The following is a 13,938-nucleotide window of genomic DNA, read 5'->3' as shown; positions in this document are numbered from 1 at the left end:
CACCAAAATATAAAAATTCATAGCCATTTCCTAAGAAAATATGAAACTCATCGGCATATTTAGAACAGCCCTGAGGGCACTATTTTCGTAAATTTAAAAAATTGTTTGCTTCTATAAAGTTTGAAAATTTGCCAAAAAGGCTATTTTGCATTGATGCTGATATGTACATACATACATATGTATGTATTGACATAAAAATACGAATAACCCAAACGAACTACAAAATCCTATTTATCAAAATTATAGTATCTTCTAGATGTAACTTAACTTTGAAAATGTGAAATACATAAGTGTTGAAAGATTGGTGTCATTCATTATCAGTCACATAATATTATAACCGTAAAAATTCAGACAGATTCTACGTGAATAAATAAAAAAAAATACATAATTTAAGTTCTCATTTTCGTTGTTGGTGTTTCCGACAGGGTAGGAGGAGTGTGATGGAATTACGAGTTTTAAACGAAAGTTTTAGTGAACAATTATTCATAAAGCTTTAATTATATGATGTAATGTGGAACGATTTTCCGCTATCCCTTGGCCAATTTGGTTTGGAGGCAAACCGGTTTGTTTCACTAAAACTTTATTTAAAATTCCTAATTTCCCTATCACTCAAAAATGAGCTCCAATTTAAATAGTTTACATTAGGGGTCTTCATCTAAACTAATAAGGGGATAAATTGCTTAAAACTGGTTATTATTTAACTTATATGGCTAGTTACGTTTCATTCTTACCTCATCCATTGCGTTCATTTGCTTTTATGTGTTCGTAGCAAAAGCGACCTGAACTACCTGAAATTTATACATTTATCCACCAAAGTCGTTTGATAAAGTGATAAACTTTGTTTAAATAGACTTGCATACAAAGTTTGACAGTTCATTTATCAAAATGAAAATTTATCACTTTATCAAGTTTATTAAGAGTTTATCACTTTTGATGAAGACCCCTATTGTTCAAACTAATAAGTCAAGTACCAACTCGTGTTTGAAGTATAATTTTTAAGGCACAGCTAAAATTTAATCAAAACAAATTCGCATTGAGTCAAACTACATATTTACATAACAGTTAGCCAGGCTTTTTTTGAGAAATAAAATGGTTCTTCATAGGCTTTGCGAAAAAAGTATTTTATTGTTAATTTTGTTCATATTTTACTTTTAGTTTTTAAGTTGCAACCATTATTTTGGTTTACCCTATACAGTTTTTATTTATTTTTGCCTTTTTTCATACAAGGTCTAAGAAAAAATACACCTTAAAAAGACTTGCGTGCAGCATGCATGTTTGTACTTGTCTTCAAAAGCTTACACTGCTGGCAAATGCAAATAAGGAATACAATTTTAAAACTATGTAATTATCAAAATTAAAGTAAAATTTGTACAAATTAACAATAAAATACTTTCTTCGCAAAATGTATAGAAAACCCCTCTATTAAACAAAAAAAAACTGTGTAACAGTTATTCGTTGCCACGCTGTGTAAAATTATACATGTAATTGCTTTCAAGTAATGAATTTTTAGCTCTGACATTATTATTTTTCTCCTATGGCTGTTGCTGTAAAAAATTTACTAGTGATCTTAACACCGAGCCTGGTAAAATTATTTTACACAAACAAAATACATAGGGAAAAGTTATCGAACACCGAGTTACCAAATACGAAGTGCCGTATGAAGACCCCTACCATGTATTTTATTCCTTAACCGCAGGTGAGCTGTCACAATCAGCTGACCTCCACTACTTGTATACTGCTCCCCATATGCGCAAAGATATTCCAATTCCATTTCGTAGCACAAAGTCTACAAAAGCCCCAATACATGTACTAACATATGCATGTACATTAGGTTGGTAAAAAATAGTTTAAAATGTTAACCTCTCACCCAATAGGATTTTGCTAAGTAGAAAAAAAAAAATACCCGTATTTTTGGTTTAAAAAAATATATTTAGAAGCGGTTCAAAGCCTGTGAAGTATTTTATATGGGGAAAAAACTAACTAACTAAACAATTCTAAATATTTCTTCTTAAGAAAGAAATACGTGTATTCTTTTTTCTATTCAGAAAAATTCCAGGGGGTGAAAGCTTAGCATTTCAATATCTTTGGACCACCCTAATGTGCATTCACCCATACATAACCTCCACAGTGGGTGCAGTTGTATTAGTGTATACGAACCTTTGACAGCTCGTTGTGCTTCTACATACATAAATAAATAAATACATATTTGTTGATATTTCGGGCTAAACAGTGCTACATTTGACACAAAATTTAGGTACTCAGCACGCGATAAAGGTATTTTCTTTAATTACAGAAGTGTAGTATTTAAATATTTACATAGGTACCAATTACTTGTTGAATAATACTAAAACGATAAAAAGTATCACAAGTGTTTGCATTCTATCTGCGTAAGTTGGTGATTACTCATTCAATATTTTTCTCTAGTTTCCTAATTGCTATTCAAAATTTGTAACTTGTTTTGATTGACCCACATTAATTCGTAACTCCCGAATGTCTGGTTGCCGCCTAACATACAAACTTATTTACATATGTACATACTGCATACGCATATACTTTACATGTACTACGTACATACGTACATACATATGTATGTATGTAATTAATAAGTAAAGCCGAAAAATATAAACAAATTCATACATATGCGTGTATGTATACTAGGGTGGTCCAAAAACATTGTAATGCTCTCACCCCCTAGGATTGTACTATATCGAAAAAAAGTATACCCCTATTTTTAATATTGAAATCAAAAATATTTTCGCTCAAAGCGATCAAAGTTTTCCATGTATTTTCATATGGGAAAAATAAAAATTTTTCGTAGAAATGGTATAGAACTCTTGAAAATTGGTCGCCCCATTGCATTTTTCGGGGTTTTTGTGGGTTTTTGGCGGACCTAGAAATAATAGTAGCGATGAAAAAATGATTAAATAAACAATTGGGTATTATTATGGCTAATCTCCTGCAGATAAACAGGGTTTTCTGTTAAAAAAATATTGATTTTTAATTATTCTATACCATTTCTACGAAAAGTGGTTTTTTCCCATATAAAATACATGGAAAACTTTGGGCGATTTGAGCGACCTCTAAATATTTTTTTGATTTCAAAATAAAAAAATAAGGGTATATTTTTCGGTATAGAACAATGCTAGGGGGTGAGAGCAAACAATTCTAGTTTACTTTGTCACATGCATATTTGGACCTAATGTATACCCTATAAACATTTTCGCAAACGTTCGAAAATTACCTTCGATATCCAATATGCATTTCAAACTGAGAACGAACTCATAACCGACCTTTGGCCCCTATTGCGAGTGTCGACTGGCAGTAGAATAGAAATTTGTCGATCGAGTCGATCATCTTTTATTTTGCTTTGTGTAACTTGATCGATAAAAATTTGTACTATTGTGAATGGTTGACAGAATTGTAAACAGCTGTTTGTTTGTTTCTTGAGTGTTTTATTTACATCATTTTTAAAATAATTGCTTTTATTATAAAATTTAAAAAATGGACACAGTTGAAATATGGTTTAGTGATGAGGAAGATGATGCGGAAGCTAATAGATTAGTTGAGTTGGCAAAAGCAAGGAGGGAATTGCGAGATTCGTCGGATCCCTTGGACTTGAAGGTGTATGTACATGTGTGATTTTTATGAATAGAAGTTGAGTTCCCGATGCTTCACGGTTTTTAGGCTTTACATGATTTGCAGGAAAAGCTGTTTTCCTCATTAATAAACTTTATGGAAGTTTAAGAAATACGGTACGGTTAAGTTTTTTGTACAATGATGTTGGGTTTTTGTGTCCAAACGCGTGACCCGAGTTTAAAAACTTTAACATAACAACATAACAAGTGTATTGAAAGAATTCAACTTTAATTTAAAATAAAGATTTCAAATTTCCGAGCACTAGTCAATTAATAAATTATGCAGTTTTTTTGTATAAACTTTTGATGTTGGTTCTGCGCAAAAACACTGTGGATGGCGTAGCCGGAGTTATATGCACAAGAAATATTGTATATGTATCTTTTCCAATAGAAGCGGAGCTTCCTACCCTACTCTTTCCGGAAATTCCTTTGCCTATGTCTTCACTCTCCTGCATCAGAACGACCAACCGCGCAAGTTGCCTTTTGTTGCTTATAATTTTTGATCTGTAATTCAGACACATACATGCATATGTATATTTCACAATATTTTACAACTTCCAGTTCAATTGACTTACTTTTTATCCATTATAGTACCACTTTCTTATGTAAATTTTATAAACGCAAACTCCAACGACTAAAAAACAGCAATAGAAGGATGAGCGATTAAAAAGTATTCACAGTCGCTAATTGAGCGACTAAGCGACACTCGCAATAGCATCGATAATCGATAATCGCTTAATAGTCGTTTATCTACTGCCAGTCGACATTCGCAATAGGGGTGTTTGTTTTCCAACGTTCCTGTTTCCAGTATACATTCGAGATGGGTTTGAAAAAATATGAAAACCATAGTAATAAGAGAGAAATATAAGACATCATTAGAAGGGAAAAATACGTTGGATAACGAAAGTTCCATCTTGCTGGAGAATGGCCTAGTTCTCGAATCGAATACTAACCTATCCACATTGTTTTCCAATATTTTTTCGAATTGTTAACCAAGCCTAATGTTTATTGGGTATACATATGTATATATAGTGCTATGCTATAGTGCCGTGCCAAACTGAATTCAAGCATACTGCATAGTCATATACCAGGGATTTGAAATTTATTAATGTGAATATAATTAATTAATCGAAACTTAACTAATTTATCAAACCATAGTGTGGGACTTGCCTTTCGGCTCACAGCACTAAAAAACCACCCCTCCGTTTCCCACCCACTGTGGAACTACCGTAAGGCATTGTTGCACGGAGAGAGAGGGAGAGAGGGCGGCCTATTGCCTTTCTATGAAAAACTGCGGATTAAATTAAGTTCAAATTGTGTTTGCCAAATTGCAGACAACGGACCACTTTTCTTCCGACTCAGGCATAGCATCCACGAGGTCATTAACCGCAAGTGCCCACCCCACCTTCATGCTCGAGTGATCCCTTTGATTGCAAAACGGGTTTAGCGTCTTCAGTAGGTACTATCCTTTGTGATCGTCATTATGCTCAAATGGGTTCAAATAAATATGATTTGAAGCAACCATGCCTCGTAAATATTTGGGTCAGGTGGAAATCCACTTCCCCATGTTGACTACTTACCCACATTGATATCAGGGTATCCGGAGGTACGCGGCTATCGTAGCTCTTACGTTCGGTATACGAATGGTTATCTTAGACTTATGGCCCACTGCTTAGACGGTTGGAACGGCCTAGTTTCCAATCGGCGTGCCGCTTCTATTGCACGAATTTCAAAGCCCCACTATCTCGTCGGTTGGAACGGTCTAGGTTCCAATCCGCTCCTATGCTTGGCTGCGCGAGGTCAAAATCGCACTGCTTTGGTGGTTGGAACGGCGGGGGTTCCAATCTGCTTTTACGCTCCAAGTGCACAGGGTTCAAAGCCTCACTATTTCGGTGGTTGGAATGGCCGAGGCTCCAATCCGCCCCTACTCATCGCGTGCACGAGGTTCAAAGACATCTAGGCTTGCCGATTGGGATGTCCGAGGTTCCAAACCGCTCTTACTCCGAGGAGGAGCGGCCTTTCTATGAATATCTGCGGAACTGTTGCGCTTGGCGCAATTTCCTGAGAATGGTGCGTGCCATATGGCAAACATCGGACCAATTTTCGATTGACTCAAGCATAATATCCACAAGGTTGTCAACCATAAGAGGCCTCACCACCTTCCTGCTCAAGTAATTCCTTTCGGTTGCGAATCTCGAGCAAACGAAAAAACAATGTTCTGCGTCCTCGATTACCTGTTCAGTACAGACCGTGCAGTAGGGATCATCATCGTATGTAAGTCTGTAAGTCTCTACATTCCTTTCTTCTTTCTTTTTTTTTTTTATGGAATGGCACAAATTGAAGTGCTTCTTCTTTCGCTACCTACAGAACGCCTTTCAGAAGGGCTTTTATAGAACCTACTTCAGAAGGCCTTTTGGAGGAGTTCTTTTAAAGTTGCTTCTTTAATTTATAACAATCATACATCTTTGAAGTATTTGCTTAAGGTTTGTATCAAACATGTGTTATTGCAACTTAAAATGCTTATTGGAATTCATTTGTAATGGTAAATAATATGAATGTATGCATTCGCGTAAATTGTAAATGAATAAGGCCTTCTAGAAGGCATGCAAGGAAGCACTTTTTTCAGCCCTTTTTGAGTAGGCCACGTAAGAAGGCCTACCAAAATTATCTTCTGGGATGTATGTATATGTATTCAGATATACCTAAATACTAGAGTAGATTTCTAAATACTAATTAAACGGGTGAGGAAAAGAAAAAATACTAGGTTAGTTTTGTTTTGACAAAAATTATTTGTAATTTTTCCGAACTTTTCAAGGTTTTCTCCGTACTTTACATAATTTTTTGGGAATTGATGTAGAAAATTTCAGAGTTTGCATGCTTATTTAACATTTTTATATACAACGCTTCAGTTCTTAGTAACACATCATGTCTCAATTCGTGGAATATATTGAGCCACTTTGGCGTGGCTTAAATATGCGAGAACTGAAGGTCGATGAAGCCTACATGGTAGTTAAGTCTCATTACGAAAAGCCAGCTTATCTTTACAGTCGTTCGGATGAATGTTATACGGTGAGTGAAAAATTCTGTATGTATGTATGTATGGATATACATATATGAAATTAACTCAAAATACTAACTATGCAATTATTTCGACTAATTATTTTTATTTTTTTCACCAGTGTTCCTACAGCTATGTGAAATCAATGCAAAATTTTACGTTTAAATTAAATGTGGCAAGAGGTTGGGAATTTAAAGTGTTTGGCAAAGATGTGGAGCCGACGACCAACAATGATATGTAAATTTGAACATTTATTGTTTCGAAAAAAAAACCAACAGTCGCTTTCTTTCCACAGGCAATGCAATGACACGATTTGCGACAGTGTTTGCAAATTGTATTCGCCCGCGACAATGCTGCAAGAGTTTGGAGTCTATAATTTTACGCTACGAGCAAATGGTAGCTGCGAGCTTATAACAGACAAGACAGGCGTTAATGTGAATTTGTGTAAGCGTACAAAGAAAATACGAAGACCTTACCGCCAAAAAGGCGTAACTTTTTCTTTCAAAATTTTCTTTTTGATGCTGAAATTGTTCCTAGAGCATCTAGAGGCATTTCTGCATCAAATATAAAATTTTGAAAAAAATTTCGCTTACGCCTTTTTGGCGGAGAGGGCTTGATATTTTCAAAATTTTACACTTTTTATAATTATAATTTTACTTTTATTTATTCGTAAAATATTATTTTAAACTGAAAATCTTGCTTTTTAGCGCTCGCATCGGTGTTTCTTTTAGTCACTATGTTGTTGACGGTTATACGCACATCCTGGTGTGTCTGGCGTTCGTACACCTTCATCCCGGAGCAGGAAGCTGGCGCTAATGTTATGCCTGAGCAGCCGAGTAAACGAATGCGTAGCCTAGATGCTTTTCGAGGGTATACATATGATAATCAATTATTTTACATTTATATATGGATACCTGAGCGGAAGATCGACCTATCTCGGCAGCCAGTTCGAAAACGTCCTACTTCAGAATTTGATTGACGGACGCCCTATTTCAGATGTTGAATGAAACAACAGCCTATCTCGGAATTTGGTTGAAGAACGCGGCTATGTTGTTGTTGTTGTTGTTGTAGCGGCACTACTAAGGCCCGCCTATTTCGGTTCATCCATCAATCATTGTCGTCAAGCTCAACTAATGGTAGGCCCAAGAAACGGGCAGTTTGAACAGGGTCCGACCAAAGGATGTTAGTTGAGTGGTTGGTGTTGTGCGGGGAGTCTCCACATGCCGGACACTTATCGGGGATATTGGGGTCAAGTCTGGACAGGTAGCTGTTTGAGGCGGCTACAGTATCCAGACCGTAACGCTCTATCTCAGCTGCCGATTCAAAAACGCCCTATCTCAGCTGAAAATGCATTGAAAATGAGCTGAGATGGCATGATTCAATAATAAAAGGTTTTTGAATCGGCCGATGAGATAGGGCGTTCTTCAACCAAATTCCGAGATAGGGTGTTTTTCATTCAAATGCTAAAGTAGGACGTTCTTGAAAAGTTTTCTGAGATATGGCGTTTTCGCACTGGCTGCCGAGATAAGCCGATCTTCCACTCAGGTGTCCGCATTCTCTTTTTTATAACTCTTTCATTCTTTTTATTCCAGCATGGCCATAGTATTGATGATATTTGTCAATAGCGGTGGTGGTGGTTATTGGTGGATCGAACATACACCATGGAATGGTCTGCACTTGGCTGATGTAGTTTTCCCCTCATTCCTTTGGATAATGGGAGTTTGTATACCGATTTCGGTGAAGTCGCAAGTGGCTCGAGGTACGCCAAAGACTAGTATATGTAGGCGAATTGTTTGGGTGAGTCAAGGGGTGCATGTCTACATTAATATTGCAAAGCATTGTTGTAAAAGCCTTTAGTAAGTTACACACACACACACATGTTTGCCTTACCGACGTAGTTCATTGTAAACTAAGATTATCCTTAACCGTTATAAAACATTTCGCGATCTAGAGGTGAAAAGATGCCAGTTTTTTTCAAAATTTAGTTTTTGTTGCAGCATTTCGTTACTCTAATACAGAAAAAGCCTTAACTAACTAAAAATTAAAAAAAATTCACTTTTTGATTGATTATGATGCATTTCATCGAGTTATAAGTTCCCACATCGCTTTATGCAATACCAAATTTTAGTTAGTTACTGCTTTTTTGCAATGCAGCGACCACGTGAGATAGGGCCTTTCTACATTAAGCTAACGATATATAATAAAAATTCTAAAATATATATGTACATATATTTTTAGCGTTCGTTTAAGTTATTCGTCATAGGCATATGCCTCAACTCCATAAATGGTCCACAAATGAAAGATCTACGCATAATGGGCGTGCTACAACGTTTTGCTGTTGCCTATCTTTTTTGCGGCTTGGTTCACACTCTATTTGTTCAAAAGGAGTTCGTAATGCCGCAGGTAAGCATTCTACTCTAAGTTCTCCTGGGTTGAATAACACCACTTTTCGTAAACTTAAAAAAAATATTCTGCCTTATCCTGAGTTTGGCCAGAAAAAAATTCACCCGAAAATTTGTATTCCGCCTATGGGCTGTATTAGAAGATGTTATGCCTTTTTATTCTAAAAACAAAATTGTATGTTCGGATACGATGCTGTAGAAATGTCCCGATTTTTGTACACAGAAATCTGGTCACCGTAAGTAGGTATATGTAGTGCAAGTTTGAGGTAGCTAAGACTTACTTACCGTTGATTTTTTTATGAAGGTTTTGTACATTTCCTTCCATAAAACATATGCTGGAATTTTTATTTTTATACGGAAGAATATGAGCAGGATGGTCAACAAATAATTTTCAAAAATCAAAGGTAAGTCTTAGGTAATTCAAACTTGGACTTTGTTGTAAGAAATATTCAATGAGCTATAAAACTACATACAAAAACAACTTCTAAAAAACCGAATTAAAAAGTTGAAAATTTTGATGGAAATTTGTTGAATTTTCCTAAGTTTTTCATAAGGCTTTTTGTGGATGTTTTTTGTAGGAAGAGCTGTACTTTTCAAAAAAATATATATATGTATGTAAATGTGTTTACTCAGACACAACGAATCAATCCAGTGTCCAGTCGATCCAATAATACTTAAATACAAAATTTTCTTACAGATTGCTTGGAAGCGTGCCTTGTGTGATGTTCTTTTATTGCGAGCAGAATTTTTAGTAATGATCTCGCTCATTGCGATTTATTTGGGTCTGATATTTGGGCTTCCCGTACCTAACTGTCCCACGTAAGTTTGTGTATTCAATAACTTACATACATATAAGGATGGTTCTTAAAATATCAACTAACAATAACAAAGTCATCCACGAAAAGCTCAAAATTTTAAAAGTTCAAAATTTTAAAATAATTTTTTGGGGTCGCCAACAGGTAATGAAATTTGTTTAGTTAAATCTGATAAACTTGACATATTTTTGAAAACTATTCATATAAATTCATAGTCATCGCTCGCCAAATGTATTCATCATGCAATATTAATTTCCAAGTGCAGCATTTTTTTAATTTTTTCCAAATTCTATAACACTGGTTTACAAATAATTATTTTGAAAACTTATAGAGGAGAGTTCGTACGGACTTCCTCAGCTGAAAACGATTTTTTTTTTTAATTTTTCCTAAGGCATTTTTTAGACAGTAGTATTTTTGTGTATTTACGATATACATACCACTTATTTTGACCGGAATAAAACTTGCTGAGTTATAGCTAGCTAAAGTCAAAATTTTGTAGAATATTCGCGATTTACGAAAAACTTCAATTTTTTCTAACCCATAAAAATTATTTTAAAATTTTGAAATTCTGGTAGATCTCTTTATTTTGCACGTAAATATGTAGAACAAAACAAAGGGATGACCCGAAAAAATTTAGATGTTGATATTTTTAAGAACCACCCTAATACATACACACTACATTCGTATGCATATACATATATATCAACTACTTACATACATATAATTTCATATTTTCGCAGCGGTTACTTGGGTCCTGGCGGCAAACACGCTCTGGCAAATTATCCCAATTGCACGGGTGGCGCCACTGGCTATATTGATCGTCTGATTTTAGGCAATGCACACATCTATCAGCATCCGACCGCAAAGTATGTGTACGGCGCTCAGGCATTTGATCCGGAAGGAGTTTTTGGTAGCCTAAAAAACTCAACTCTTAATTTTTAAATTTCCCTTTCAATTAAAAAAAAAAATCATATCATATTTCAGGTTGCCTTTTGACTGTGGCTCAGACCTTTTTAGGCGTGCTCGCTGGCGTTATTATTTTGGTTCATACTAACTGGAGTGCACGTATTAAACGTTGGCTCTACTGGTCTATTGGATTAGCTCTGCTGGGTGGCACACTTTGTTTTTTCTCTATAGAAGACGGTCCTATACCAATTAATAAAAACCTCTGGTAAGAAATTAATTTAAAAACGTCTATATGTTGTACTAATAGATATGTTAATCTTATTTTTTCTCTTCTCTGTAGGTCTCTTTCTTTTGTTTTGGTCACCTCTGGATTGGCCTTCTTTGTGCTCAGCTTACTCTATTTCGTTATTGATGTGCAACGTTGGTGGACTGGCTATCCATTCGTGCAGTCCGGCAAGAATGCCATTATAATGTATGTGGGTCACACCGTGATGCATAAAATGTTGCCATGGCATTGGCGCATTGGACCAATGAATACTCATTTTGTGCTCTTGCTTGAATCCACATGGAATACTTTGCTTTGGGTTGCTATTGCATTGTATTTAGATTCGATAAAATTTTACTACAGCTTATAAAAGAACAAAAATTAAAAAAAAAAGGAATAATGCAATGTGAGAGCAATAGTTTGAGGTATTTTAAATTTAAGAATTCCCGAAAATGTTGTAATATATATGTATAATACAATCAAAAAAGAAATGCATAATTTTACATAGTCATATATTATATAGTTAGATAAGATTGTAACAGTAAATTTACCTTAAATTTATACCCACCAAACAATTTGTGTTGCCGGCAATAAGAAAACGTGTCGCCCTCGGAAACAAATTTATTGCCGGTAATATTGCCATCGAATCGATTTCCTATTACCGGTCGCTCTAAAACATCCGCCGAAGGCAACTCGCCTGGGCGAGCCATTTTCTTATTACCTGAATGAGTCCTTTTCTTATCGCTTCAGGCGCTATTTGGAATAATTTTATTCTTTTTAATACTTCATTTATTTTTTTGTATACCAAATTGCAACTTACAATCGGAATTAATTCATTTTCTCGCTGTGAGGCTTCCTATTTTTTCAATCTTGTCCTTGGGCATAATTTAGATGCTTTTGGCCAATACTATTGACGCCATATTCATAAGTTTCGGAATTTTTGAGAACTTTTTTATTCAAAATTGACATGAACGAAGTGATGTTGCCGATTTGTCACCACAGCAATAAATCGGTGAGTCGCCAATTTGTTGCCATTGACGATTGTTGCCTATTTCTCATGTTTTGCATGGTGGGTATCTACACATATTTAATGCTTATATATTTTGTAATACAAACTCGTATTTTCCCACCAAACAATTTTTGTTGCCGGCAATAAGAAAACGTCTCGCCCTCGGAAACAAATTTATTGCCGGTAATATTGCCATCGTATCGATTTCACATAACTAGTCGCTCTAAAACGTCCGCCGAAGGCAACTTGCCTGGGCGATTCATTTTCTTATTACCTGAATGAGTCGTTTTCTTATCGCTTCAGGAGATATTTGGAATAATTTTATTCTTTTAACTACATTATTTATCTTTTGCATACAAAATTGGAACTTAGAAACGAAATAAATTCTTTATTTCGCTATGGGGCTTCCTATTCTTTCAATCCTGTCCTTGGTATAAATTAGGCGATTTTGGATAATACTGTTGACGCGAAATTTATAAGTTTGGGAATTTTTTATGACTTATTTATTCCAAAGTTGACATGAAAGATATGATGTTGCCGATTTGTCACCACAGTAATAAGTCGGTGAGTCGCCAATTTGTTGCCATTGACGATTGTTGCCTATTACTCATGTTTTGCATGGCGGGTTTGATCAAAGGGATTTATCCCTCCAGTATTGGTTTGAATAAATATTTTGTATACTTGATTGGGCGCTATTTAAGAAATACACGAGTACTTACTGGAAAAAAAATATCTGTGGTGGTCAGCGAATTATCTGAGTGGTCGACATTCGTCAGTAATCTTTAGAGACAAAACTAGCAACCCTAGGAAAATTAAACCCTGTTGGATTACTACATATCAAAGCTACCTCAGCCCACAGAGAGAGTGTCTATTTTGTCTACTATGCTGACGACTGCTTGACAATGGCGTCCGGGAATGTAATTGATGACTTGTACTCGAAAGTAAACGGTTACTTCTCCAAACTTTCTCACTTCTTCACTGCAAGGAACCACCTGGACGTAGGAGATCAGATGAGAGCTAGGAATTCACGCCGATGAAGAAACAATTCCGACGGCGAATAACCCAAAAATTCTCGGAGTTAACTTCGATAGTCTGCTCTGCTTCTCGGCGAATACAACTGCAATTGTCAACAAAGCCCAACAACGTCCCCAAGTCGCTAGCCAGCAGCACATGGGGGCAAAGAAAATGGCACGTTATTGGCAACCAGTAAAGGAGCGTAACACGATGCTCAGCAATCAGTTCTTAGTAGGGTGTCACAGACGCGGGCACCCGAACAGACACTTACTTGTAGGTTCATAAACTAACCTCTGCACCCGACAGCATACCGACAGGCCAAACAAGCGCATTTACAGGGAGTCGATTTCGATTTACACCAACTCCGGACCTGTGAATGCTGTTTTGGAAATACAGCCAACCGACGTAGACGAGACAGAGCTTTGTCCGCCTCGGAAGACTCACACCACCATAGCCCAATTATGCTCTGGCTAATGCAGCAAGCTACACTGCACGGTGGGCAGGAAGCAAAGATAGGTTGCATAAAAATGTCGACAAAAACTCTAAGCAGGGTTGTATTTGTTGATATTTTTAGGTTAAGAATCCCTTTGAATTGAAATTATAGCTGCTCCTGTTTTAAAGATATCCACATTTTACATAGTTATGATAGGACCGACTTTTGCGAAAGAGAAAAACATCCTTGTGCATTAAATATTCAACAATGTATGTGTGAGTAAATGTGTGTATATATATTATGTGAAAATATAATATATATATTTATCGTTTCCAAGGCGCACCACGTAGAAGCAACTTACTTTGCACCTCTTTGTTCTTTTTTTGGTTTTATTTTTTTAT

General features: G+C 35.9%; 1 protein-coding gene across 3 annotated transcripts; it reads left to right on the top strand.

Moving 5' to 3' along the window:
- Positions 1-2,157: 2,157 nt before the first annotated feature.
- On the top strand, positions 2,158-11,638 carry Hgsnat (Heparan-alpha-glucosaminide N-acetyltransferase). 3 transcript variants are annotated; one of them, XM_017632929.1, is made up of 11 exons: positions 2,158-2,274; positions 6,545-6,704; positions 6,815-6,930; positions 6,989-7,137; positions 7,401-7,563; positions 8,286-8,490; positions 8,932-9,096; positions 9,793-9,914; positions 10,651-10,820; positions 10,895-11,081; positions 11,157-11,638. In XM_017632929.1, the coding sequence occupies exons 2-11, from the start codon at positions 6,561-6,563 to the stop codon at positions 11,449-11,451; spliced, it is 1,716 nt and encodes a 571-aa protein (XP_017488418.1). In that variant the 5' UTR covers positions 2,158-2,274; positions 6,545-6,560; the 3' UTR covers positions 11,452-11,638. The 3 variants fall into 3 exon arrangements, with proteins under 3 accessions (XP_017488418.1, XP_017488420.1, XP_017488419.1); XM_017632931.1 differs by having other exon boundaries at positions 6,552-6,704; positions 11,157-11,451; XM_017632930.1 differs by having other exon boundaries at positions 2,158-2,387; positions 6,552-6,704; positions 11,157-11,451.
- Positions 11,639-13,938: the final 2,300 nt, after the last annotated feature.

This window comes from Rhagoletis zephyria, unplaced genomic scaffold, assembly GCF_001687245.7.
Source record: "Rhagoletis zephyria isolate East Lansing unplaced genomic scaffold, Rhagoletis_zephyria_1.1 Rzeph_scaffold_10840, whole genome shotgun sequence".
In the NCBI taxonomy this organism is placed as follows: domain Eukaryota; kingdom Metazoa; phylum Arthropoda; class Insecta; order Diptera; family Tephritidae; genus Rhagoletis; species Rhagoletis zephyria.
The sequence above is the reverse complement of the archived record's forward strand: the minus strand, read 5'-3'. Positions and strand labels throughout refer to the sequence as shown.

Bases quoted from the DNA above. Each gene is read 5' to 3' on its own strand.
- Hgsnat (XM_017632929.1), top strand. From the start codon at position 6,561: ATGTCTCAATTCGTGGAATATATTGAGCCACTTTGGCGTGGCTTAAAT. The intron at 6,705-6,814 runs GTGAGTGAAAAA...TTTTTTCACCAG, and splicing joins GTTCGGATGAATGTTATACG to TGTTCCTACAGCTATGTGAA. The intron at 10,821-10,894 runs GTAGCCTAAAAA...ATCATATTTCAG, and splicing joins TGATCCGGAAGGAGTTTTTG to GTTGCCTTTTGACTGTGGCT.